This window comes from Lynx rufus, unplaced genomic scaffold (genome assembly GCF_022079265.1).
Source record: "Lynx rufus isolate CCGP_SWC_20201006 ecotype Redwood Valley unplaced genomic scaffold, mLynRuf1.p SCAF_1, whole genome shotgun sequence".
Lineage (NCBI taxonomy): Eukaryota > Metazoa > Chordata > Mammalia > Carnivora > Felidae > Lynx > Lynx rufus.
This window is the reverse complement of record NW_025814823.1, coordinates 89,350,175-89,370,830: the sequence shown is the minus strand read 5'-3', so window position 1 is coordinate 89,370,830 and position 20,656 is coordinate 89,350,175. Positions and strand designations below refer to the sequence as shown.

The following is a 20,656-nucleotide window of genomic DNA, read 5'->3' as shown; positions in this document are numbered from 1 at the left end:
TGTGGGCAATGTATTCCTCTTGGGAGTCATAGAGGACTCCCCAGTTTGGCCTCAGCACCTGAAGGGATGGAGTTGCTGTTAAATGGGGTGGGGTGGGGAAGACTGTGGAAGGAACAGGTGGAGAAGCAGATTAGAAATACAGTTGTGGATACAGTGAGTGCGGAGTGATATTCCTTAGGACATGCTGCCTGGGGATGGATGTGGGAGCCAGGCATCCTAAGGGAACCTGGGTGGGGATGTGTATTGTGGCATCCACAAGGAGAGGGTATTTCAAACCAAGAAAATGGAAGAGATCACAAGTGAGGATAGACGGAGGTCCAAGGGCTGAGCAAGTGCGGGGAGAGGAGGAGGAAACCACAAGAGAGACCAAGAAAAAGGTAGGAGGCCAGGGATGTGGGTGGAGAGCCAGGGAGTACAGTAACCTGGAAGGCGCCAGGAAAGAGTGTCAGCAAGGAGGAAGCATCAGAGAAGAGGGCAGATGAGATGAGAAGGAGCCTATGCCTTTAGGTTAGGATTGCTGAGGTTACTGGTGACCTTGACAAGAGTGGTTTCTGAGGAGGGTGGTCGCTAAAGCCTGCCCTGAGTGGCCTCCAGAGGGAATGAGGAAAGGGGGTGGAAACAAATACATCAGGTAGTTCTGGAGGGACAGTAGAGGGTTGAGTTATTTGGGAGGGAGATTAAAGTGGGAAAATTCATTGTAAATGTATTATTTATTCAAAGCCAAAAATTAAATAAAGAATAAATAAGGGGGAGAACAACAGTGGGAAATAGATACTATGCCAGGCTTGGGGGTGGGGGCAAGAGCCAGGTTCCAGACACTAAATTTAGGTCAGCACAGGACCAGGACAAACCTGCACTCTGGGAACCTGACACTGTGGCCCGGGCGCTAGGCCCAAGGCCTGGCCCTGCTGGGTTGGCCTCAGGCGGCCACGACGAGTTGTGCCCGGCTGGGTGTGGGCTCCCACCTGTCCGGGCCTGTTTCCCACGGCTGCCTGGGCCAGGCTGTGGGTGGCTTAGAGAGGACTGCTGACGGGCTGGGCTAGGGGGGGCGACAGAGAGAGGGCGCCAGGGGACCGAGGAGGCCGCAGACCAAAGCCAGTGATTGAGTGGCCCAGAGCAGAGGTGCAGGGAGCTGGCCGGCGCTTGGATCCAGTCGAGCAGTGCAGTCTGGCCCGCCCACAACTCTCATTCTTCTCTCGGCTTCCCGGCCGGGCCAGCCCTCAGCTTACGTCTCCGCCTGCCCGGCGTCAGCCCCTCCCTTCCTCTCCTAGTGGGTGCTCGGAGGCCCCTACTGGGCCTCCCCACTCCGAGCCGCGAACTGTCGGGTCCCTCGGCTTCTCCAGCACTGCTGGACTTAAGTGCGCTAAGGAAGCGCATGGCGGCGGTGGGGCCGCGGACTGGCCCCGGCTCCGGGGCCGAGGCGCTGGCACTGGCGGCAGAGCTGCAGGGCGAGGCCACATGCTCTATCTGCCTGGAGCTCTTCCGCGAGCCCGTATCCGTCGAGTGCGGTCACAGCTTCTGCCGCTCCTGTATCGCGCGCTGTTGGGAGCGCCCCGGCACAGGAACGACCACGGTGCCGCGCGCACTGCCTTGTCCGCTGCCCTGCCCACAGTGTAGAGAGCCCGTGCGTCCCGGCCAGCTGCGGCCCAACAGGCAGCTGGCCTCAGTGGCCACGCTGTTGCGGCGCTTCAGCCTGCCTGCGGCCGCGCCAGGAGAACACCGGCCCCCGGAGGCGGCGGTGGCCGGGTGCGTACAGCATGGTGAACCGCTCAAGCTCTACTGCCAGGACGACGGACGCGCCATTTGCGTGGTGTGCGACCGCGCCCGCGAACACCGCGCGCACGCAGTGTTGCCGCTAGACGAGGCTGTGCAGGAAGCTAAGGTGAGGGCGGGCCCCACCCATGCAGAGCCTCAGGATCCCAGTTCGGGTCCTGTCTTCCCGCGCAGACAGTGCAGACCTCTGGCAGGCAGGCAGGCAGGATACCCAGGTGAGACCCTGCCCCTTTCTTCCTGTTCCACTGGCTCTGGGACTGATTGCAGCACTCGCTGGGTCACCCACACACAACCAGTACCATCCTCCCACCCACCTCGAGCTTCCCTCTGGGCTCCCTACTGGATCGCCTAATTGATGCCCCCAGACTTCGCGATTTTCTTTCTGTCTGTCCTTGGCTTCTAGCGGTGTCTCCGTCGCACCCCCACTTCCTCTGCCCCCATTCTCAGCCCCCGCCCTTTCCCTGGGCGTGGCTCTGTGCAATGTCCCCGCGTCCTGGAGTGGGACGACCTTCCAAAAAGGTTGGGATAAGGCAGTGGGTGACTTCTGGGTTGAATAGAGCACCAAAAGCTGTCTTTGGTTGTGTCAAAGATATGGGTTTGAGGCACTTCTCTTTCCCACTTCCTTACTGGGGTGTGCACGGAGGCTTCAGGCACACAGCCCCCAGTTTTTCTTTACTCCTTAATCCGCTCCAGCACTCCCTCCCAGACGTCTTTCTGATGGTGATTAAGAGATCAGAGGACAAAACTAGGCAGGTTGGGCTGCCAAAGGGCCTGCATTTCAGCCAGGATTGTGCACAGATGGTTGGGGAAGTGAGACCTTGAGGTCTTTGGAGTCACCTTTCAATTGCCCCGTACCCCTATGTGCGTCTGTGCAGGCTGTCAGCTATCCCGATGTCCAGACAGGTCTTCAACCTTGCCTCCTCCTCTTCAATTAATAGGGCCTTGTCTTTCTCCTGGATGGCTCCGGGAAGGCACATGTAGTGTTTCCAGAGTCCTCTTCCCATAATGTCTCCCTTCTCACCCTCCTGCAGGAGCTCCTGGAGTCTAGGCTGAAGGTCTTGAGGAAGGATCTGGAAGACTATGAGGTGTTTCGTTCCACGGAAGAGAAGGAGAGCAAGGAGCTTCTGGTGAGCAGGGCACTTTCCAGGTGGGCCCTCTTTGGGTGACAACAGAGGACCCCACCATCCTGGCATTGTATGTGCAATCTTTAAAAAGAAGTGAAGAGTGAAAGTTGGATGGGTGACAAATGTTAAAGGACAAAATCTGAGTAAAATTTGCAGTTCTTATTGGTTTTATTCAGTGATTCATGAACTGGGCAGTATCCCATCTAGCAGATAGAAAAAGAGCTCTGAAAAGCTATGCAAGCCAAGAGATTTTATAGGCAGTAGGGGGCAGGAACAAGGAAGTTATACTGGGCCAAAAAGCAGATGGATTATTGCAAGGTTACTTTCCCTGTTTGTCAGGTAGTTACCCAACTAATGCTGATCAGGTGACTCCTGATTGACTGGTTTAAGATTCTATTTCTGGGAGAACTGAAACTGTAATTAAGTCTCTGTTTCCTGATGGAGGACTTAGCATGAGTGACTCCATTTTGGGCCTTTTTTCTTTTTTTTTCTTTTTTTCTAAATATGAAATTTACTGTCAAATTGGTTTCCATACAACACCCAATGCTCATGCCAACAGGTGCCCTCCTCAATGCCCATCACCCACTTTCCCCTCCCTGCCACCCCCCATCAATCCTCAGTTTATTCTCAGTTTTTAAGAGTCTCTTATGGTTTGCCTCCCTCCCTCTCTAACTTTGTTTTCCCCCTTCTGCTCCCCCATGGTCTTCTGTTAAGTTTCTCAGGATCCACATATAAGTGAAAACATATAGTATCTGTCTTTCTCTGTATGACTTATTTCACTTAGCATAACACTTTCCACTTCCATCCACGTTGCTACCAAAGGCCATATTTCATTCTTTCTCATTGCCAAGTAGTATTCCATTGTATATATAAACCACATCTTCTTTATCCATTCATCAGTTGATGGACATTTAGGCTCTTTCCATAATTTGGCTATTGTTGAAAGTGCTGCTATAAACATTGGGGTACAAGTGCCCCTATGCATCAGCACTCCTGTATCCCTTGGGTAAATTCCTAGCAGTGCTATTGCTGGGTCATAGGGTAGATCTGTTTTTAATTTTCTGAGGAACCTCCACACTGTTTTCCAGAGTGGTTGCACCAGTTTGCATTCCCACCAACAGGGCAAGACGGTTCCCGTTTCTCTACATCCTCTCCAGCATCTATAGTCTCCTGATTTGTTCATTTTAGCCACTCTGACTGGCGTGAGGTGGTATCTCAATGTGGTTTTGATTTGTATTTCCCTGATGAGGAGCGACGTTGAACATCTTTTCATGTGCCTGTTGGCCATCCGAATGTCTTCTTTAGAGAAGTGTCTATTCATGTTTTCTGCCCATTTCTTCACTGGATTATTTGTTTTTCGGGTGTGGAGTTTGGTGAGTTCTGTATAGATTTTGGATACTAGCCCTTTGTACAATATGTCATTTGCAAATATCTTTTCCATTCCATTGGCTGTCTTTTAGTTTTGTTGATTGTTTTCTTTACAGTGCAGAAACTTTTTATCTTCATGAGGTCCCAATAGTTCATTTTTGCTTTTAATTCCCTTGCCTTTTGGGATGTGTCAAGTAAGAAATTGCTGTGGCTGAGGTCAGAGAGGTTTTTTCCTGTTTTCCCCTCTAGGATTTTGATGGTTTCCTGTCTCACATTCAGGTCCTTTTTCCATTTTGAGTTTATTTTTGTGAATGGTGTAGGAAAGTGGTCTAGTTTCATTCTTCTGCATGTTGCTGTCCAGTTCTCCCAGCACCATTTGTTAAGAGACTGTCTTTTTTCCATTGGATATTCTTTCCTTCTTTGTCAAAGATGAGTTGGCCATACTTTTGTGGGTCCAATTCTGGGGTTTCTATTCTATTCCATTGGTCTATGTGTCTGTTTTTGTGCCAATACCATGCTGTCTTGATGATGACAGCTTTGTAGTAGAGGCTAAAGTCTGGGATTGTGATACCTCCCACTTTAGTCTTCTTCTTCAATATTACTTTGGCTATGCGGGGTCTTTTGTGGTTCCATACAAATTTTAGGATGGTTTTTAACTCAAAATAAATGTGTTTGGGGGTGGGAGGGAGTGACCTCAGTTTAATTCTTGCAGTGGCTCTAGGAGGCACTAATTTATTCCTCCTGCTTTTCAAATGAGGAAACTGCAGCCCAGGGTGGTTCTGAGGCAAGTATAAGTTGTCCTAGATTGATGGGAGAGCACATCTGTGACAGGGGACATGAGAGCATGTGTTGAAGCTGCTCTGCATTCAGAAGTGGGATATTTAAATTAGAGGCTGTGCTTGGTGGGTATGTGTAGTTGAGTCTCTGACCCCTGATCAGTGAGGGGGACGGAACTTTGTCCTGTGGGATGGCTCAGAGTCTCCTGTCCAAATGCCACATCTTGATGCCTGTGCCCCATTGCCTCTCCAACTTCTCTCCTGAGACAGAAGCAGATGGCAGCTGAGCGAGAGAAGGTGGGTGCAGAGTTCCAGGCTCTGCGGGCCTTCCTGGTGGAGCAGGAGGGCCGGCTCCTGGGCCGCCTGGAGGAGCTGTCACGGGAGGTGACACAGAAGCAAAATGAGAACATAGCTCAGCTTGAGGGTGAAATCACCCAGCTCTCCAAGCTCAGCAGCCAGATCCAGGAGACATCTCGAAAGCCTGACCTTGACTTTCTCCAGGTGAGTCTGGCTTGGCCAGAGGTATGGATCATTTATCCTAAGGCTTCATAAACAGTGAGAACAGAGTTAGATCCTGTGAATTTAGTAGAATCACATACTCAAGCAGAAGGGGACTGGAGAAAACTGCCCTGATTCTCCTGGGGTTAAAGTTCTAAAAAGTTGTGATAAAAATTTCTTGACCTCGAGTCACAGTAAAGATCTTACTGGCTTTACTCAACGACATGAATTGAGCAACATCCAATCTAGCAGACAGAAAGGAGTTCCAAAGAGCTATATGCAAGGCTTATGTCATATTCCAGCATGTAAACCTTATGCCAAAAGTCTCATAAAATAATACTTTACTACACCGGATGTACTTTCACATTTTCTATTCTATTTCCTTTTAAAATAAATAGTCACACTCTCTCCCTCCTTCCCCTGCTCATTCTCTCAATATTTATTAATATTACTAAGAAATTATTAATAAACTTTAAAAAGGGGGGGGTTGGGTGGCTCACTTGGTTAAGCTTCAGACTCTTGATTTCAGCTCAGGTCATGATCTCATGGTTGGTGGGATCAAGTCCCGTATGGATCTGCAGTGACAGCAAGGAGCCTGCTTGGGATTCTCTCTCCCTTGCTCTCTGCCCTTCCCCCACTTGCTCATGGGCTCTCTCAAAATAAATAAATAGTCACAATCCACAAATTGGTCAAGAATAGGCATTTGAAAGGTGCTGGTATGAGTAACCAGTCATTGCATAAGAGCTGTGACTTATCTGGGGTGGTGTAGAGAGGGTAGGCAACACTGGATCCCAGCACAAAGCTCCAGTGATGATTCTGTAATGAAGAGAGCATTTGCAAAGCTGTGGGCAGAGAGTTGATAAGACACCCAGAAACCAGCCACAGCAGGAAGCCATTGACACCTGGGCCCATAAAGGTGGTAGGGAGTGGTAGTACACCTTATTGCTTATTCCTCTGGGGGTACCTAGATCCCTGGGTGCCTTGGTTGGCCAAGCCTCTGACTCTTGATCTCAGATCAGGTCTTGATCTCAAGGTTGTGAGTTCAAGCCCCACCTTGGGCTATAAACTGCTTGTGGAGCCTACTAAAAAAATAAAAATAAAAAAAGTTGCATATTCCTCTGGAAGCAGCACAAGGGGTCAGTTTTATTTTCTCAAAAGTAACTGGAGGTTACCTCGTGCTGATTTGGCTTTCTTTCATCTTTCTTTCCAGGAATTCAAGAACACACTAAGCAGGTGAGTGGACCTAAGATTTCCTTAGGTCTTTCCAAGCTGGCTCTTCTCCTTTTCCACTGAGCTCTCTCTCTTCATCCCCTCATCCCTGACCTCACACTCCCAATTCCCACACTGCCTTACCTATGTACCTTCTAAGGCAAATGTCCACCTGCCTGGCTGTGGATATTCTGCTGCAAGATCAGCCTCTCTTTTCCTACCTCTCCCCACCAAGAGGACCTTACCATCCTAATTGTCACAGCCTGGTGGGAGTGGGACAGTGTTTGTGGGCCTTCCTCAGGCTCTTTGTCCTGCAGATGCAGCAATGTGCCTGGTCCCAAGCCAACCACAGTCTCTTCTGAGATGAAGAATAAAGTCTGGAATGTTTCCCTCAAGACCTTTGTCTTAAAGGGGCTGCTCAAGAAGTTCAAAGGTAGGGCCTGTGCTTGGGGTTGGGCCATGCAGTGCTAGTGGCCATGGTGTGTTTCTGGTAGTTTGGGGGCCCAGGAAATGTGTCTTTCCAGAAGGTTTGTTAGAAAAAGGTTTGTTAGAAAACCTTTCCAGAAGGTTTGTTAGAAAAATCTGTCAAGGACAGATTGGCGCAGGGAGATGGTGGTGGCAAATCCATTCAGCAGCCCCTGCTCCCCAGAGCACAAAGATTCCCCCAGGGACAGGCAGGGTAGAGGGCTACTGGGGCAAGAAGAAGGATGAGGAGGGAGAGCTCAGCTCAGACTAGCTCAGGCAAAAGAGAGGGAAGTGGAAGAGGTAGAGCTAGGATACTGCCCCTTCCTGACCCCTCACACTTGACCCAGTGTCTACACATCAACTCTCAGCCTTCGGGGTATCTGGCTGTAAATGTCAGAGGAGGTGATATTCACCATCATTGCCAGATAGACAATCTTCTGAGTCATTTACGAATATCCTGCTTTGTTTCTCCTCCTCAGAGGATCTTCGTGGAGAGCTAGAGAAAGAGGAGAAAGGTAAGATGGTTCTTGTGATAGTGATTTCCCATTATTTGGCCATGTAGAGAATCCACTGCCTCCCCATGATTGTTTCTCTGGGCTTTGTGAATGGCTGGTTCCTTCTACCTGCCTGCCTCTGCCCTCCCCTCATCCTTGCCTCCCAGTTCTGGCTCCCTCAGGCCTCAGTGGGACCTTTAGGCCTATAAATTGCGGACCAGTCACCTGGATGAGCCTCTCTCCCCATTCCCCCTTCCAGACAAACAGAGACCTCTCCTGGGGACAGGGCTTGTGTGCAGGGGTTAGGCAAAGCAGGAAGAGATTGAAGACAGGAAGGGAGGAGGTTCTTACTACTGCAGAGCTCTGGGGTGAGTGGGATCCAACTCTGCAGGAGGGCAGAGGGGGGCACATATTCATGATGCTAATGATTGATCAAGCTATGTCAGAATTTACCATGGAAGGATCTAAACCAAGTCAGATCATGACCCTCCTCTGCACAGAACCCTAGGACAGCCCCTCTCATTCAATAATGTCCTCTCTATGGTCTTCAAGGCTTCATAGGCTCTGAACTCACTTCACGCTCTCCCTCTAGCTTACTCTGTGCAGCCACAACAAGTGCTCTTTGCTGCTTCTGAAATGCACTAAGCACACCCCCACCTCAGAGCATTTGCACTGCACTGGCTGGCCTCAGCCTTGAATATGCTTCCTCTAGACAGCTTCATGCCTGGCTTCCTCACCTCCTTTATGTCTTTGCTCAAATGCATACCTAGGCCTTTTCACCTTCCCTGGCCACTCTAATTGAAATTACAGCCTTCTCTTCTGACTCCTCTTATTGTCCATGTTTACCACTTATTGTCTCTTCTTTCCTTCCCCCCAGAAAGGAAGCTACAGGAGGGCAGGGATACTGAACCGTGGGATTCCCAGGGCCTAGAATAGTCCTAGAACATAGTACTTATGACAAGTGTGCATATTTTAAGTTTTTATTATGAAAAAATTTAAATATATACAAAAGTAGAGAGAAGATCATAATGAATATTATGTTCTCATCATAGACCTTCAGCTGATATTTTTATAAACGCCCCTACCTGCTTCTTCCCACTGGATTATTTGGAAGCAAATCATGGATAAGTTATTTCCATAAATATCAGTATGTTATCTCTAAAGATAGACTTAAAAAAACCCACAAAGCCATAATCACAATTAGAAAAAGTAATGCTTCTTTCCAATACCTAGTGTTTGAAATTCTCCAGTTGTCTTTTAAATTGTATTTGTCGATCTGTTCTAATTGTGATCCAAATTAGGTTCACACATTCCTTTTGTTTGGCTTCCACTTGTACATGTTTTGGGGGGGATGGTGGAGGAGAAGTAACTGACGGGAGCTGGGGAGACGGCTTGCATGGGACATCTCTCCCTGTCTCTGCCTTCAGTGGAGCTGACCTTGGACCCCGACACTGCCAACCCCCGCCTCATCCTCTCTCTGGATCTTAAGAGCGTGCGCCTTGGACAGCGGGCGCAGGACTTGCCCTGCCACCCACGCCGCTTTGACACAAACACGCGAGTCTTGGCGTCCTGTGGTTTCTCCTCCGGGCGGCACCACTGGGAGGTGGAAGTGGGCTCCAAGGACGGCTGGGCCTTCGGCGTGGCGCGCGAGAGCGTGCGCCGCAAGGGCCTCACGCCCTTCACCCCTGAGGAGGGCGTCTGGGCATTGCAGCTCAACAGCGGGAAGTACTGGGCAGTGACTAGCCCTGAACGGACGCCCCTCAGCTGTGGCCACCTGTCCCGCGTGCGGGTGGCCCTGGATCTAGAGGTGGGGGCCGTGTCCTTCTACGCTGTGGAGGACATGCGCCACCTCTACACCTTCCGCGTCAACTTCCACGAGCGAGTGTTCCCCCTTTTCTCTGTCTGCTCCACTGGCACCTACTTGCGAATCTGGCCTTGAGAGTCTTTGGCCTCCCAGAGAGGGTGAATCAGTCCAGGGTGAATACCTCCTCATCCGGGCTGCCCATGGGAAGCAATGCTGCCCTCTGTCGGAGCCTCCTGGTTACTGTGGGCCTGCCTTCCAGATTGGCCCCGGGCTGCCTTGGAGGGGCTCCTGCAGATCACAACATTGGAGACAGAAAACGGGCGGTTGTGGAAAAGGGTTCCGTGGTCAACTGAGTAGAAGAGAAGATGCCTTGGACCCTTGGCGCCTGTCCTCTGCCTGTTGTCGACATGTGGATTTAGCCTGAGCTGTGAGGACTTGGAGGTGGGTGAGGACAGGAGCCCAGCTATTGACAGAGGTGTTTCCCATCACTGGGACTTTCTACCTGGACTTAGCAGGGCCTCTGGTTCTGGAGCAATAGCAAGTACAGTGCTGTCCTCAGGTGCAAGGGGGCAGGTTCAGGCCCAGCCAGCCAAGTTCATGACCACTTCTGCTTTGCCTTCTTGTCAGCTTCTAGCTCTGCCTTCAGACGCCTGGATCCACCTGGCCTGAGGTCATTTACTCAGGGAGGAGCACTGTACTCCCAGGTCAGAGAACAGCTTGGGACAGAACTGAAAGGAGATTCTTGACCTGTACATGAGAGGAAAGCCCAGGACAATGGCATTTATCATGGCTACCTTCCAATACCCCTTAATGATGATACAGAGTGATATGTACATCCTCTGCCACAGTGACAGCCATGTGTTCTCACACATGCCTAAACCCCTTTTAAATGCCAAAGTATAGTCTCCCTTGAGTAAGGAGACCAAAGGCTATGGGATTTTGAAACACAAAACAACACTTATAATTTTATAGATGCAACTAATATCAGCATGGGAATGCACAGAGCACAAACATGCCCCTGATATACCCTTCCTGGAACTTGTCAAATGTGTGCCAACAGCAGAGGACCCTGGTGCCAAGGTCTGCTCAGCCTGTGCCCTGGTGGGGTGTTATTCCCTTGGCTAATTGTTCCCAAGCTTCTGTTTGGGTGGGCTTCTGGGAGGGGGTTTTGGGCAGTTTCCTGTTTAGTGCTACCCAGGGAAGGGGGATGAGGAGATGGAAATACAAACTCTGAGCTCATTTCTAGGATGGCTTAGCTCATTCTTGACTCCTCCAGTCTGGGTGCAAGAGCACAAGTAGTAGTGAAGGTTTCTGCTAGACTGGGTGATCAGGTGTGTTTAAATGTGTGAGGAATGTGTGCATGTATGTTTATATCTCAGATTGAGGGGGCAGGGGTTTGTGTGGATTTTGGAGAGCAGTTTTATCAGCACATGCATAGGTTTAGGTATTGCAAACAGACCTAGGTCAATTTGGTAATACCCTATTTTTAATTTGTTGTTAAATATTAGCCACTCCACATTTAGGTGAGGGTCATGGTTTTCCTCCCCCACTACCTAGCTAACTGGCTAGATGAATCTGTTTAGACAGATATGTTGGCATGTAGGGACAGTGACAATTGAATAACCTGGTCTGCAAGTGTCATGGGGTTTCTGCGCTCTGTCCGTGAGATGCTCCAAGCACACTCTGAATACAGGGGTCTTACAGGGGAGGCATGACACTGTTCTAGAGGCAGACACAGCAGACATAGCACCAGGAAATCTGAATCCAATGTCCTATGGGCCTGGGTCAGGATCATATAAGTGTCCAGCCTACAGTATAATAGTATCATTCCAGAGGGTGAATCCTATGTTGTGTTCATATATGGAGAAGTTCTAGAACACTGCAGCCAATCCATGTATTTGAATACTACTCATTTCCACAAGGACCCCCCCCCCCCGCTTTATTTTAACACTCACTTGCTAATTAAATCACCTAATGTTATCGTCAAGCCCTGATATTATCTGGGCTTATATGGCTTTTGGATTGAGTATCACAGTTACCTTTAAGGTCACATAACAACTGTGCTGAAGTATTGCAACACATATTACAGGTCACAGAAGGTGGGTGTCTGGTGGAGGTGCCTGTAGGGCCAGGTCTGGGGACTGTACGAGTGGCTGTCTGTGTGTATATTTTCAGCTTTTGTGTTTGTGAATGTGATTGTGTGTCTATTGAAGTATGTGTTTGCAGAGTTAATAACTACATAGACATCTATATATCTGAAGAAATATAACAACAGTTACAGTAACAATCACACATTGAGATGTTCTCTTTTGGTCAACAAGGCAATGTAGTGACTTTGGATGTCACAATGCTGGTGTGAGGGTATGTGTGATTGTATACAATTTTCTCTTCCATCCTTTGGGATCCTAAGATCTGTTAGGTGTTCAGGTTTCTGAAAGCAATGACTGGCTTAGCTTGGGTCCTTCTGACCCCACCCATTAGTCCCAGATGCTTGTGAATTGCATGAGCTAGTTCCCTGACAACAGACCCTTAAATGGTTCCTCAGCATACAGACTTGAGGGTGCCCATGGATCTAAGTCACCTGGCCTTGCAGGGACCATAAAGCAGGTTGGGCCACCAGGGCAAGGTCCATCACTTACAGCAGTCACTTTTTTTTTAATTTAAAATTTTACTTTAATTTGAGTTGGTTAACATAAAGTGTTATATTAGTTTCAGGTGTACAATATAGTTAATTCAACACCATACATCACCCTGTACTCATCATGACAGGTGTATTATTTAATCCCCATCACCTATTTAACCCATCCTCCCCTCCCCTCCCCTCTGATCACCATGAGTTCATTCTCTATAGTTAAGAGTCTGTTTCTTGATCTTATTTTTTTCCCTTTGCTCACTTGATTTGTTTCTTAAATTCCACACACGAGTGAAATCATATGGTATTTGCCCTTCTCTGACTTATTTCACTTAACATTATACTCTCTAGCTCCATCCATGTGCTTGCAAATGGCAAAATTTCATTCCTTTCTATGGCTGAATAACATTCCATTGTATATATATACCACTTCTTCTTTACCCATTCATCAATGATGGACACTTGGGCTGCTTCCATGTCTTGTACAGCTGCAACTTCCTGACCGTTGCAGGGCTAGGGCTCCTGTCTCTCACCTGGGCTCTCACCCTGCTCTCTATCCCCTGGGCTTTTAGGGACTTTTACAGAACCAGCACCTCCAGAGTTGAGGTGGGCCCCAAAGGTTGCCTTTTCCTTTATTTTTTTTAACTATTTGAAAGTTTTTATTTTTATTTTATTTTTTTTTAAATATGAAATTTATTATCAAATTGGTTTCTATAGAACACCCAGTGCTCATCCCAACAGGTGCCCTCATCAATACCCATCACCCACCCCCATCAACCCTCAGTTTGTTTTCAGTTTTTAAGAGTCTCTTATGTTTTGGCTCCCTCCCTCTCTAACCTCTTTTTTTTTTTTTTCCTTCCCCTCCTCCATGGTTTTCTATTAAGTTTCTCAGGATCCACATAAGAGTGAAAACATATGGTATCTGTCTTTCTCTGTATGACTTATTTCACTTAGCATAACACTTTCCAGTTCCATCCAGGTTGCTACAAAAGGTTGCCTTTTCCTAACTTGCCTAAAGGTGCCTCAGGGGCTAGGGAACCCCACCCCTGATCCAGTCCTTTTCCCACTAGCACCTCCTCACGCTCTGACCTTCCGATTTCTCCAACATCCTCTCTCAGCCTCTCACTCACTGCCCACTGACAGCCCACCTTACCAGCCCGGACCTGGATTCCTTCGGAACAGGCCTACTGACACCCTTACCCTAACTCCTCCCTCGCAGCCCTGACCTTGGACTCATTCTCATACAGAATAAGCCTTGGACTTATCTATCCAACCCGTCTTTGCCCCCGACTCCTAAGCCGGAGAAGGACCTCGGGTCTTCCTACAGCTCCGCCCACTGGAGGCCCCGCCCCCTCCCACGTCGGGTAGTGCTCTCACCCTATCTCTCACAAGATCTGCCCTGTCTCCCAGGATTTGCGGTTTGGCCTGCCTCACTGACACTTATTGAAGTCCCCGGAGAGGCAGCGAGGGCCCAACTGGGCCCCAGTTCGTGGAGAGACGCCGTCCGGCTTGTTACTGCTTAGCTCCTTCCTGTGGCTCATTGCGGCTGCGCGGCAGACGATGACAGCATCAAGTATTCTTGCGCAGAGGTGAAGTTTACGGTTGGCTCCATAGCTCAGGGGTTAGAGCACTGGTCTTGTAAACCAGGGGTCGCGAGTTCAAATCTCGCTGGGGCCTGCTGGCGCGTCTTTTTTTCCCCACCCTTTCCTCAAAGGTGGAAAAGCGGAAGATGCTTGAGCCAACACGAATTTCCGCTTTTCTTAGACACCAGGCCTTAGGCAGAGCTGCCTGTTCCTTGCCACTTAGATGCCCACCGACTAAAAGTGGCTTTACTTTTTCAAGAACCAAACCCACTGCGTCCGTGACCTTTCGATCACAGGCTCCGCTGGCTCCGCGCGTCTTCACAGCGGTCCTTCGCTGGTATCCTTCGCAGGCTCTCTGCAAGTTCGTGGAAGGTCTTTCCGTTCCCCTCCTCTCACCTACTCAGGCCAGGGAGTCGCCCTGGTCTCTGTCTTCTTCGTTAAGTGGGGACCACCTGTCTGTGCCCACCTCTTAACAACGCACCCTGGGAATCTATTTTAGTCTGGAGGGGGACTAGGTTTAAGCCTTACCCTTGGCTCGCCATTGCTCTCCACAATCTAGCTTCCATAGTGAGGTGGTTGTCCAGTGGGGCAGGAACATAGGGTCAACGAATTCCAGGAGCCCGGGACGCGCAGGTGCCGGAAGGTGCCGGCAAGCTCCTGGCCTATCCTGGGCGTGTCTGTTCGGGTCTTGAAGCACTCTAGGCTCTTTGGATGGGAGCCGGCCGGTGCAAATGCCTGTGGCCCCCATCCACCACGCTCCCTACCGGCTTACTCCCTTTGCCTCTTCGGCGTCTACCCAGGTTTCCGCAAGCGGTTTTCTCCACTCTGTTGCCCCAGGCCGGGGTTGTTTTCGAAATCCGAATCGCGATAGAGTGCTGCCGGGAGTCAGCCGCGTCCCCACGTGGGGACTTTTCTGAAGGTCCCGTTTGACTTGGAGAGAGGACTCCTGCGGGCTGGGATAGCGCGGCGGGGCATGGTCACGCCTCTGCCTGAGCCACGGCTGCCTAGTAGGGTAGTGCGGGCGAAAGCCGTGGCGGGATGGTGCCCTAGACCCTCCGTGAGCCTGGCTCTGCCTATCTGGCAGCGCCCCAGTTGTTCACTGGGGATTTAGTTTCATTTTGTACACTTGACTTCCTTTAACAGCATAAATAAATAAATCAAAGTCAGAAGGTCAGCAGTTGTGTTTTTATTGTTTTGTTTAAAAGAAAAACTAAATGGTTAAAAAAAGACCGGAAGTAAATGGGACAATTATAGTCTTTAGGGCAGGTGTTACTAATTGTGGAAGTTTGTACTTTTCGTTATATAATTCCATAGAGAAGAGAAGCAAATGCTTACGACACGGAGGTGGTAGTAACGGAGGCCGAGGACACACGGTGGCCTAGGGCAGAAGAGAGCCCATCTAACGCTTTCTGCGTCTCGAAAAGAGACGAGGACAACGCCAACGCCTTGTGGCGAAGAGGAGGGTTAGCATTGTGTTTTCCAAGGAAAAGTCCGAGAGGAGCAGCGAATGGAGCGGTCAATGCAGAGGGATGAGCAAGATCGTGGAGTGGCAGTAGACAAATTAGCACTTTTTTCCTTGGAGAAGGTTAACCACCATTCGTCTCCCACTCATTTTTTATAACTGCCGTTGTGTAGGAAATTTCTTTGCTGGCTGCACAAAAATAAACCTTTGGACCAGCTCTGAGTGGATTTTCGTGAATTTTACAGCAGGAAATCAGAATCACTGGTTTTTGTTTTTTTACTACTGAATAATCCAGCGCAGTTAAAGTCTTTTTAGGGAAAGCAAGGCTGAGACGAGGGAGGACAGCGCCCGCACAGCCCAGGACCCTGGTTTGGCGGGAGCCGATGGCTGCTCCAGTGCAATCTCGGGACAAAGCTTCGGGGACGGAGAGCCGGGGCATTTAGTCTGCGTGCCCAGTGTGCGCGCGCGCTCTAGTGCGAGCCTCCAGAGCTACGCAACCACCACTTCAGCCAGCCACCCCAAGGGAACGGGGTTTCCGGTCATCTTGTTTCTGCCTTACACTTCCCTACATTTTGTGAAGCTTTTGCAAATAAGGGTGTGTTGCTTTTCATGTTTTCATAAAACAATAAAAGAAAAGCTCTCGCCCTTTTACCAGGCGCCCCACCTGAAGGGACTACTACCTCGACTTCATTTCGCTTGTGGCGGCTCAGGACCCAGTCAGTCCCGCGTCCCCTCCAAATCCCGCGCGCGGTTCTCTCCAGGAGCCCTGGGCTTCTCCCAGCCTCTGAGCCCAGACCCTGGGCCTCCAGACTTGCGCCTTGCTTGGGCTCCCTTGGGCAGGGGCTTCCGGTCCCCAAAGCGGAAAGTTGCCCCTGCCTGCTGCTCCTACCTGCTGCTAGTGAGGCACTCCTTCGGATTCCAGATTACATACAGAGGGACCAAGGGACACGGACCGTTTACGCTGGGCGAGCTACCTACGGATGAGATTAATCGCAGATGCCCAGACTGTGGAGTAGGGATGCGTTGGGTGTGGGAGACTCAGATCCAGAGAGCAATTTCAATATGTGAAAAATAAAAATCTCCGTCGGTGATAAAAATTACTTCTTGGAGAATCTGATTATAAGCTGAGCAAAAAACAGTTACGTACAAGGTGGCTCGTTGGTCTAGGGGTATGATTCTCGCTTTGGGTGCGAGAGGTCCCGGGTTCAAATCCCGGACGAGCCCGCTTTTTCAATTCTACTAACTTTCTAGCTAGGTCCCTTATGTGGATGGTTTTGTCCTTGAACAGAGTTGGCATACCCCAGAGCTCTGAGTGTCCTGGGGTTTAGTAAGAAGAGCAGGTAGGAGAGTGAGTGAGCCGTTCCAGAACTGAGGGTCGCAGGTGAAGGGTTGGGTGCAGAGCCGTTCGCTTTTGTTTTCCGCCAGCATGGGACCTGGACCCATCTTTTCTCAGTCGTAGAACTTTGCATCTAGTGTACCCAGGGAGGCTCTCTTAATCATCAAAGGTCTTACAGGGATTCTCCAGCCAAAAGTTTCCGTAGTGTAGTGGTTATCACGTTCGCTTAATACGCGTGGAAGTTCTCGGTTCAGAGCTGGGCCAAAGCAATGTGTGGAGCTTCCCCTGCCATTTTTTTCTTCTTACTACTTAACATTTGGAGACTCTGTAAATCAAACTTGGTCCTGATTTAGAACATCCACCATCATCTACTACTTGCAATTTACTACATTGGGGTACACTTGGAGACTCTATGGGGACATACCAGGGTCCAGTTCAGGACTTCCACATCACTTCTGCTTGTACAGAGACGCGCGATCTTCCAGGATGGAGAGAAACAGTATCTACACAGCCGTTTTTCCGCCTCAGCCACGTACGCCTGTTAAATACCTCATCCCAACCCACTCACTGTCTAGGACACCAGAGCGCACGGAGACCGCACAGAGCATCCGACAATCCATAGCAGACTCACGCTGCTAAAACGGAATCCCAGACACTGAGGTCGGAGCGCTCCCAATTCTGCCTCATTCCTCTTTTGTGACCCAAAGCAAAATAGCATAAAGCACGTCAAGGAACTAGCAGCGGTGGAATTCGTACCCACGCCTCCAAAGAGTCTGGAGCATTAATCCAGCGCCTTAGACCGCTCAGCCACACTACCCTGCTGCAAAGTCCCTTTGGATGTCTTCACTGCTGATAACTTTTCAAGGGTTTTTCAGGAAAAGGAAGCATTGAGGAAAATTTACAGGTTAAAACAGAACCGTATCCCGACCGGAAAGATTAGTTTAACCAGAGTCACAGGCAGGGAACCTGAGCTCCACGAGCGCTGTCAGAGAAGGGTACGAGAAGCGCACACCCCACGCCTTGGTTTTGGGAAAGACGCTCAAGTCACTCCCACCTCTCACTTTGGGGAATGGGCCTGAACGCAGGGGAAGCCTTCTATAATCTCACCTTGTTTTTAATTTTTTTTCAAATTAAACTGTGAGTGTATATTATTTTCAGAAATTAATGCGTAGGAATCTTGCACCCCCTCTCAATTAAAAAAAAAAAAACCATAACATTTTTTGTTGGCAATAGCACCAGCACTTTCAGAAGTGGCTGAGATCTCAGAGGCCTCCACCCGTGCAACTCTGCTACCCAAGATTTCCCTCCTTTTCTTTCTTTTTCTTTTTCTTTTCTTTTTCTTTTTCTTTTTCTTTTTCTTTTTCTTTTTCTTTTTCTTTTTCTTTTTCTTTTTCTCTTTCTCTTTCTCTTTCTCTTTCTCTTTCTCTTCCTTCCTTCCTTCCTTCCTTCCTTCCTTCCTTCCTTCCTAACAACAAGCAAAAGTTTATTAGAGTATAAGATTAGAAAGTAAGAATAGTAGTAAAGCTCTGTTTACAGAGAGGGGACATTCAAAAGTGAATGCCCTGATTTCCACCCTTTAAACAAGTGTTTCAGCTGGAGGTATTGGGTCTTGAAAAAACACGCTAGATTGAATCCTATACAGGGTATCCTCCCTTCCCTCCCCATTATAAAAATCCATTAAAAAAGTAAAACCAACTCGGCAAATCCGGGAAAAAAATAGAAAAAAATTCACCAGAAAACCCACAACTCAGAAACAACTATCAATATTTAGTGATCAGTATCAATATTCTCCGTTAACTTTTTCTTGCACCAGTAGGTCTACCTCCTATAGATACAGATTTGAATCATGTATTTTGTTACGGCAGCTCGAACAGAAGTAGATAAGTTTACTGTTACAAACATCAATAGATTTCACTCACATTAATACTGAACAAAGAAGTCAGGCATAAAAGATCCTATTTTCTGTTGATTGCATACATAAGATATTCAAGCATGAGCAAAACTAATCTCTGCTGATAGAAGTTAGAAATACTGTTACTTCGGGGAAAGAAGTGCAGGTACTGATGGCAGAGAGACAGGAGGTAACAGTTTCAGGTGCTGGAAACATACTACCTTGATCTGGGTGATGGGCACGTGTGTGTGTGTGTATTCACTTAGTTGTGTGCTTAAGATCTTTGCACATGTAAAAATATTTGCACAACAAAGATATTTTTCACAATAACAATTTTTTAAAAAAGAGGGGTTCCTTAATTCAAAAGGCCATTTTTTATTTTTATTACTGCATAACAAATTGCCACAAATTTAGTGGCTTGAAACAACACAAATTTATTATCATACAGTTTTGGTGGGTCAAGAGTCTGGGGACAAGTTAGCAAGGTCCTTTCCTCATGTTTCACCAGGTGGAATCATGGTTTTGGCCATTGCTGCCATATTCTCTGAGGCTCGGGATTCTCTCCCAACCTTATCAGCTGTAGGCAGACTCCAGTTGCTTGTGGTTGTGGACTAAAATCCCCATTGCTTTGCTGGCTGTTTGTTGGATGCTGTTCTCAGAGCCCTCTTGCTGGCTCATTGACCCTTTCACAATAGGACACTTTATTTCTCCCTTGAGGCCAAGAGTGCAACCTCCCCTGGTACTTCACTTTTGTCTGAGGTTTCACCTGATTAAATCAGGCCCACCCAAAATGGATTTATTCAAAGTCAACTGGCCAGTGAACTTAATTACATCTGCAAAATTGCTTCTTCCATAAAATGTATCATGATCATGGGTATGATATCCCTTCGTATTTACTCAAGGGAAGGGGAGTATACAGGGTATGTACACCAGCATGGGAAACTTGGGACCCATCTTTGAATTCTGCCTACTGCAGTTACAGACACAAGAACCAGATATGGAAGCATCTCCCAGCATAAGAGCCTTTCCAAGTTCCTTCAGTCTTTTTGTTTTAGTAACTTGTTAAAAATGTGACCCTGCAGTGAGGTGAGAGGGAGTTCTGGCTTTCCCTTCTTCCTGTGTGTCAATGCTAACTTTCTGTTTTTATTTGGCAACATGAGACTAAATGGGCTTGCTGTTACACTGCACCAAAGTGGGCAGAAACAGAGGCACCCTTGGCCAAGGTGCACCCTGGTGCTCTCCCTGCTGCTTGTGTCATGTGGGTGGTCAACTTCCTCCAGTTCTTTTAGTTCCTTAGGACTTCCATTTGTATTTTTAGAAACTTAAGGATTATTCCATCAATATGTGCACAGTATAGAAAAATTAGACAGGCATAAGAATAATTAGCATAAAGAAAATGAAAATCACCTTCAACAATGCCACCCAATTGTTAATATTTTGCTTAGAGCTTTTCATATTCTTTTCATGCATATTTTAATACACACACTATTTTAACAAAAATACTTTGCACTGTCTTGTAACTTGCTTTGTAAAAATATTCAAGAAGTGTAATTATTATACTTTCATACCATAAATTCCTTCTACATCATTTCACCCTACTTTTATGAAATTTTAAACAGAAAGCAATAGGCCAAGGAGGTGGGTCAGGTGTAGCCCTTAGGAATTAAACCAAAGAAGCTCATTTACACATGTTTTTTTGGTAAGTCAGTTAGAGAAAGACAAATACCATGTGATTTCACTCATGTGGGATTTTTTTTTAAGTTTATTTATTTATATATTTTCACTCATATGTGGAATTTAAGAAAAAAAAAAAACACCAAATAAGCAAAGGAAAAAAGAGCAAGAGGCAAGCCAAGAAACAGACTCTTAACTACAGAGAACAAACAGATGGTTACCAGAAAGGAGATGGGGGGAAAAGGGGATGGGTTAAATAGGTCATGGGATTAAGGACTCCACCTGCTGTGATGAGCACCTGGTAGGTGTTGTATGGAAGCACTGAATCACTATATTGCATACCTAAAGCTAATACTACACTGTAAACCAACTGTAGTTTAAATAAAAACTTTAAAAAAATAAACACGTTATTTGGTACTTGTCCACAGCTCCTTCTAAGAAGCTTCAGATGGTTTTAAAATAAGCCTTTCACCTTTTACCCAGTGGCTAGTTTAAGGAATTACTGCAACCTATTAGGAGGGGCTGTGTGAAGAGTCAGGAAATAGCTCCAAAACTCACTTGTTGAGA

At 47.9% G+C, this 20,656-nt stretch overlaps 1 protein-coding gene and 2 non-coding genes across 6 annotated transcripts; all 3 read left to right on the top strand.

The window, feature by feature from the left end:
* The first annotated feature begins 1,170 nt into the window (after positions 1-1,170).
* TRIM7 (tripartite motif containing 7) lies at positions 1,171-14,900 on the top strand. 4 transcript variants are annotated; one of them, XM_047082587.1, is made up of 7 exons: positions 1,171-1,882; positions 2,805-2,900; positions 5,312-5,542; positions 6,750-6,772; positions 7,066-7,181; positions 7,693-7,728; positions 13,554-14,900. In XM_047082587.1, the coding sequence occupies exons 1-7, from the start codon at positions 1,376-1,378 to the stop codon at positions 13,664-13,666; spliced, it is 1,122 nt and encodes a 373-aa protein (XP_046938543.1). In that variant the 5' UTR covers positions 1,171-1,375; the 3' UTR covers positions 13,667-14,900. The 4 variants fall into 4 exon arrangements, with proteins under 4 accessions (XP_046938543.1, XP_046938558.1, XP_046938553.1 ...); XM_047082602.1 differs by lacking the exon at positions 13,554-14,900 and adding an exon at positions 7,967-9,123 and having other exon boundaries at positions 1,172-1,882; XM_047082597.1 differs by lacking the exon at positions 13,554-14,900 and adding an exon at positions 9,771-10,750 and having other exon boundaries at positions 1,176-1,882.
* Positions 13,748-13,820, top strand: TRNAT-UGU (transfer RNA threonine (anticodon UGU)). The gene has a single exon. It is a non-coding gene; the product is annotated as a tRNA-Thr (tRNA).
* Positions 14,901-16,340: 1,440 nt separating the features above from the next.
* Positions 16,341-16,412, top strand: TRNAP-UGG (transfer RNA proline (anticodon UGG)). The gene has a single exon. It is a non-coding gene; the product is annotated as a tRNA-Pro (tRNA).
* Positions 16,413-20,656: the final 4,244 nt, after the last annotated feature.

What these genes read in the sequence shown, in the direction of transcription:
- TRIM7 (XM_047082580.1), top strand. Translation starts at nt 1,376, where the DNA reads ATGGCGGCGGTGGGGCCGCGGACTGGCCCCGGCTCCGGGGCCGAGGCG. An exon ending in AGGCTGTGCAGGAAGCTAAG is followed by an intron (nt 1,883 to 2,804) that starts GTGAGGGCGGGC and finishes ACCCTCCTGCAG; the next exon opens with GAGCTCCTGGAGTCTAGGCT. An exon ending in GCTAGAGAAAGAGGAGAAAG is followed by an intron (nt 7,729 to 9,134) that starts GTAAGATGGTTC and finishes CTCTGCCTTCAG; the next exon opens with TGGAGCTGACCTTGGACCCC.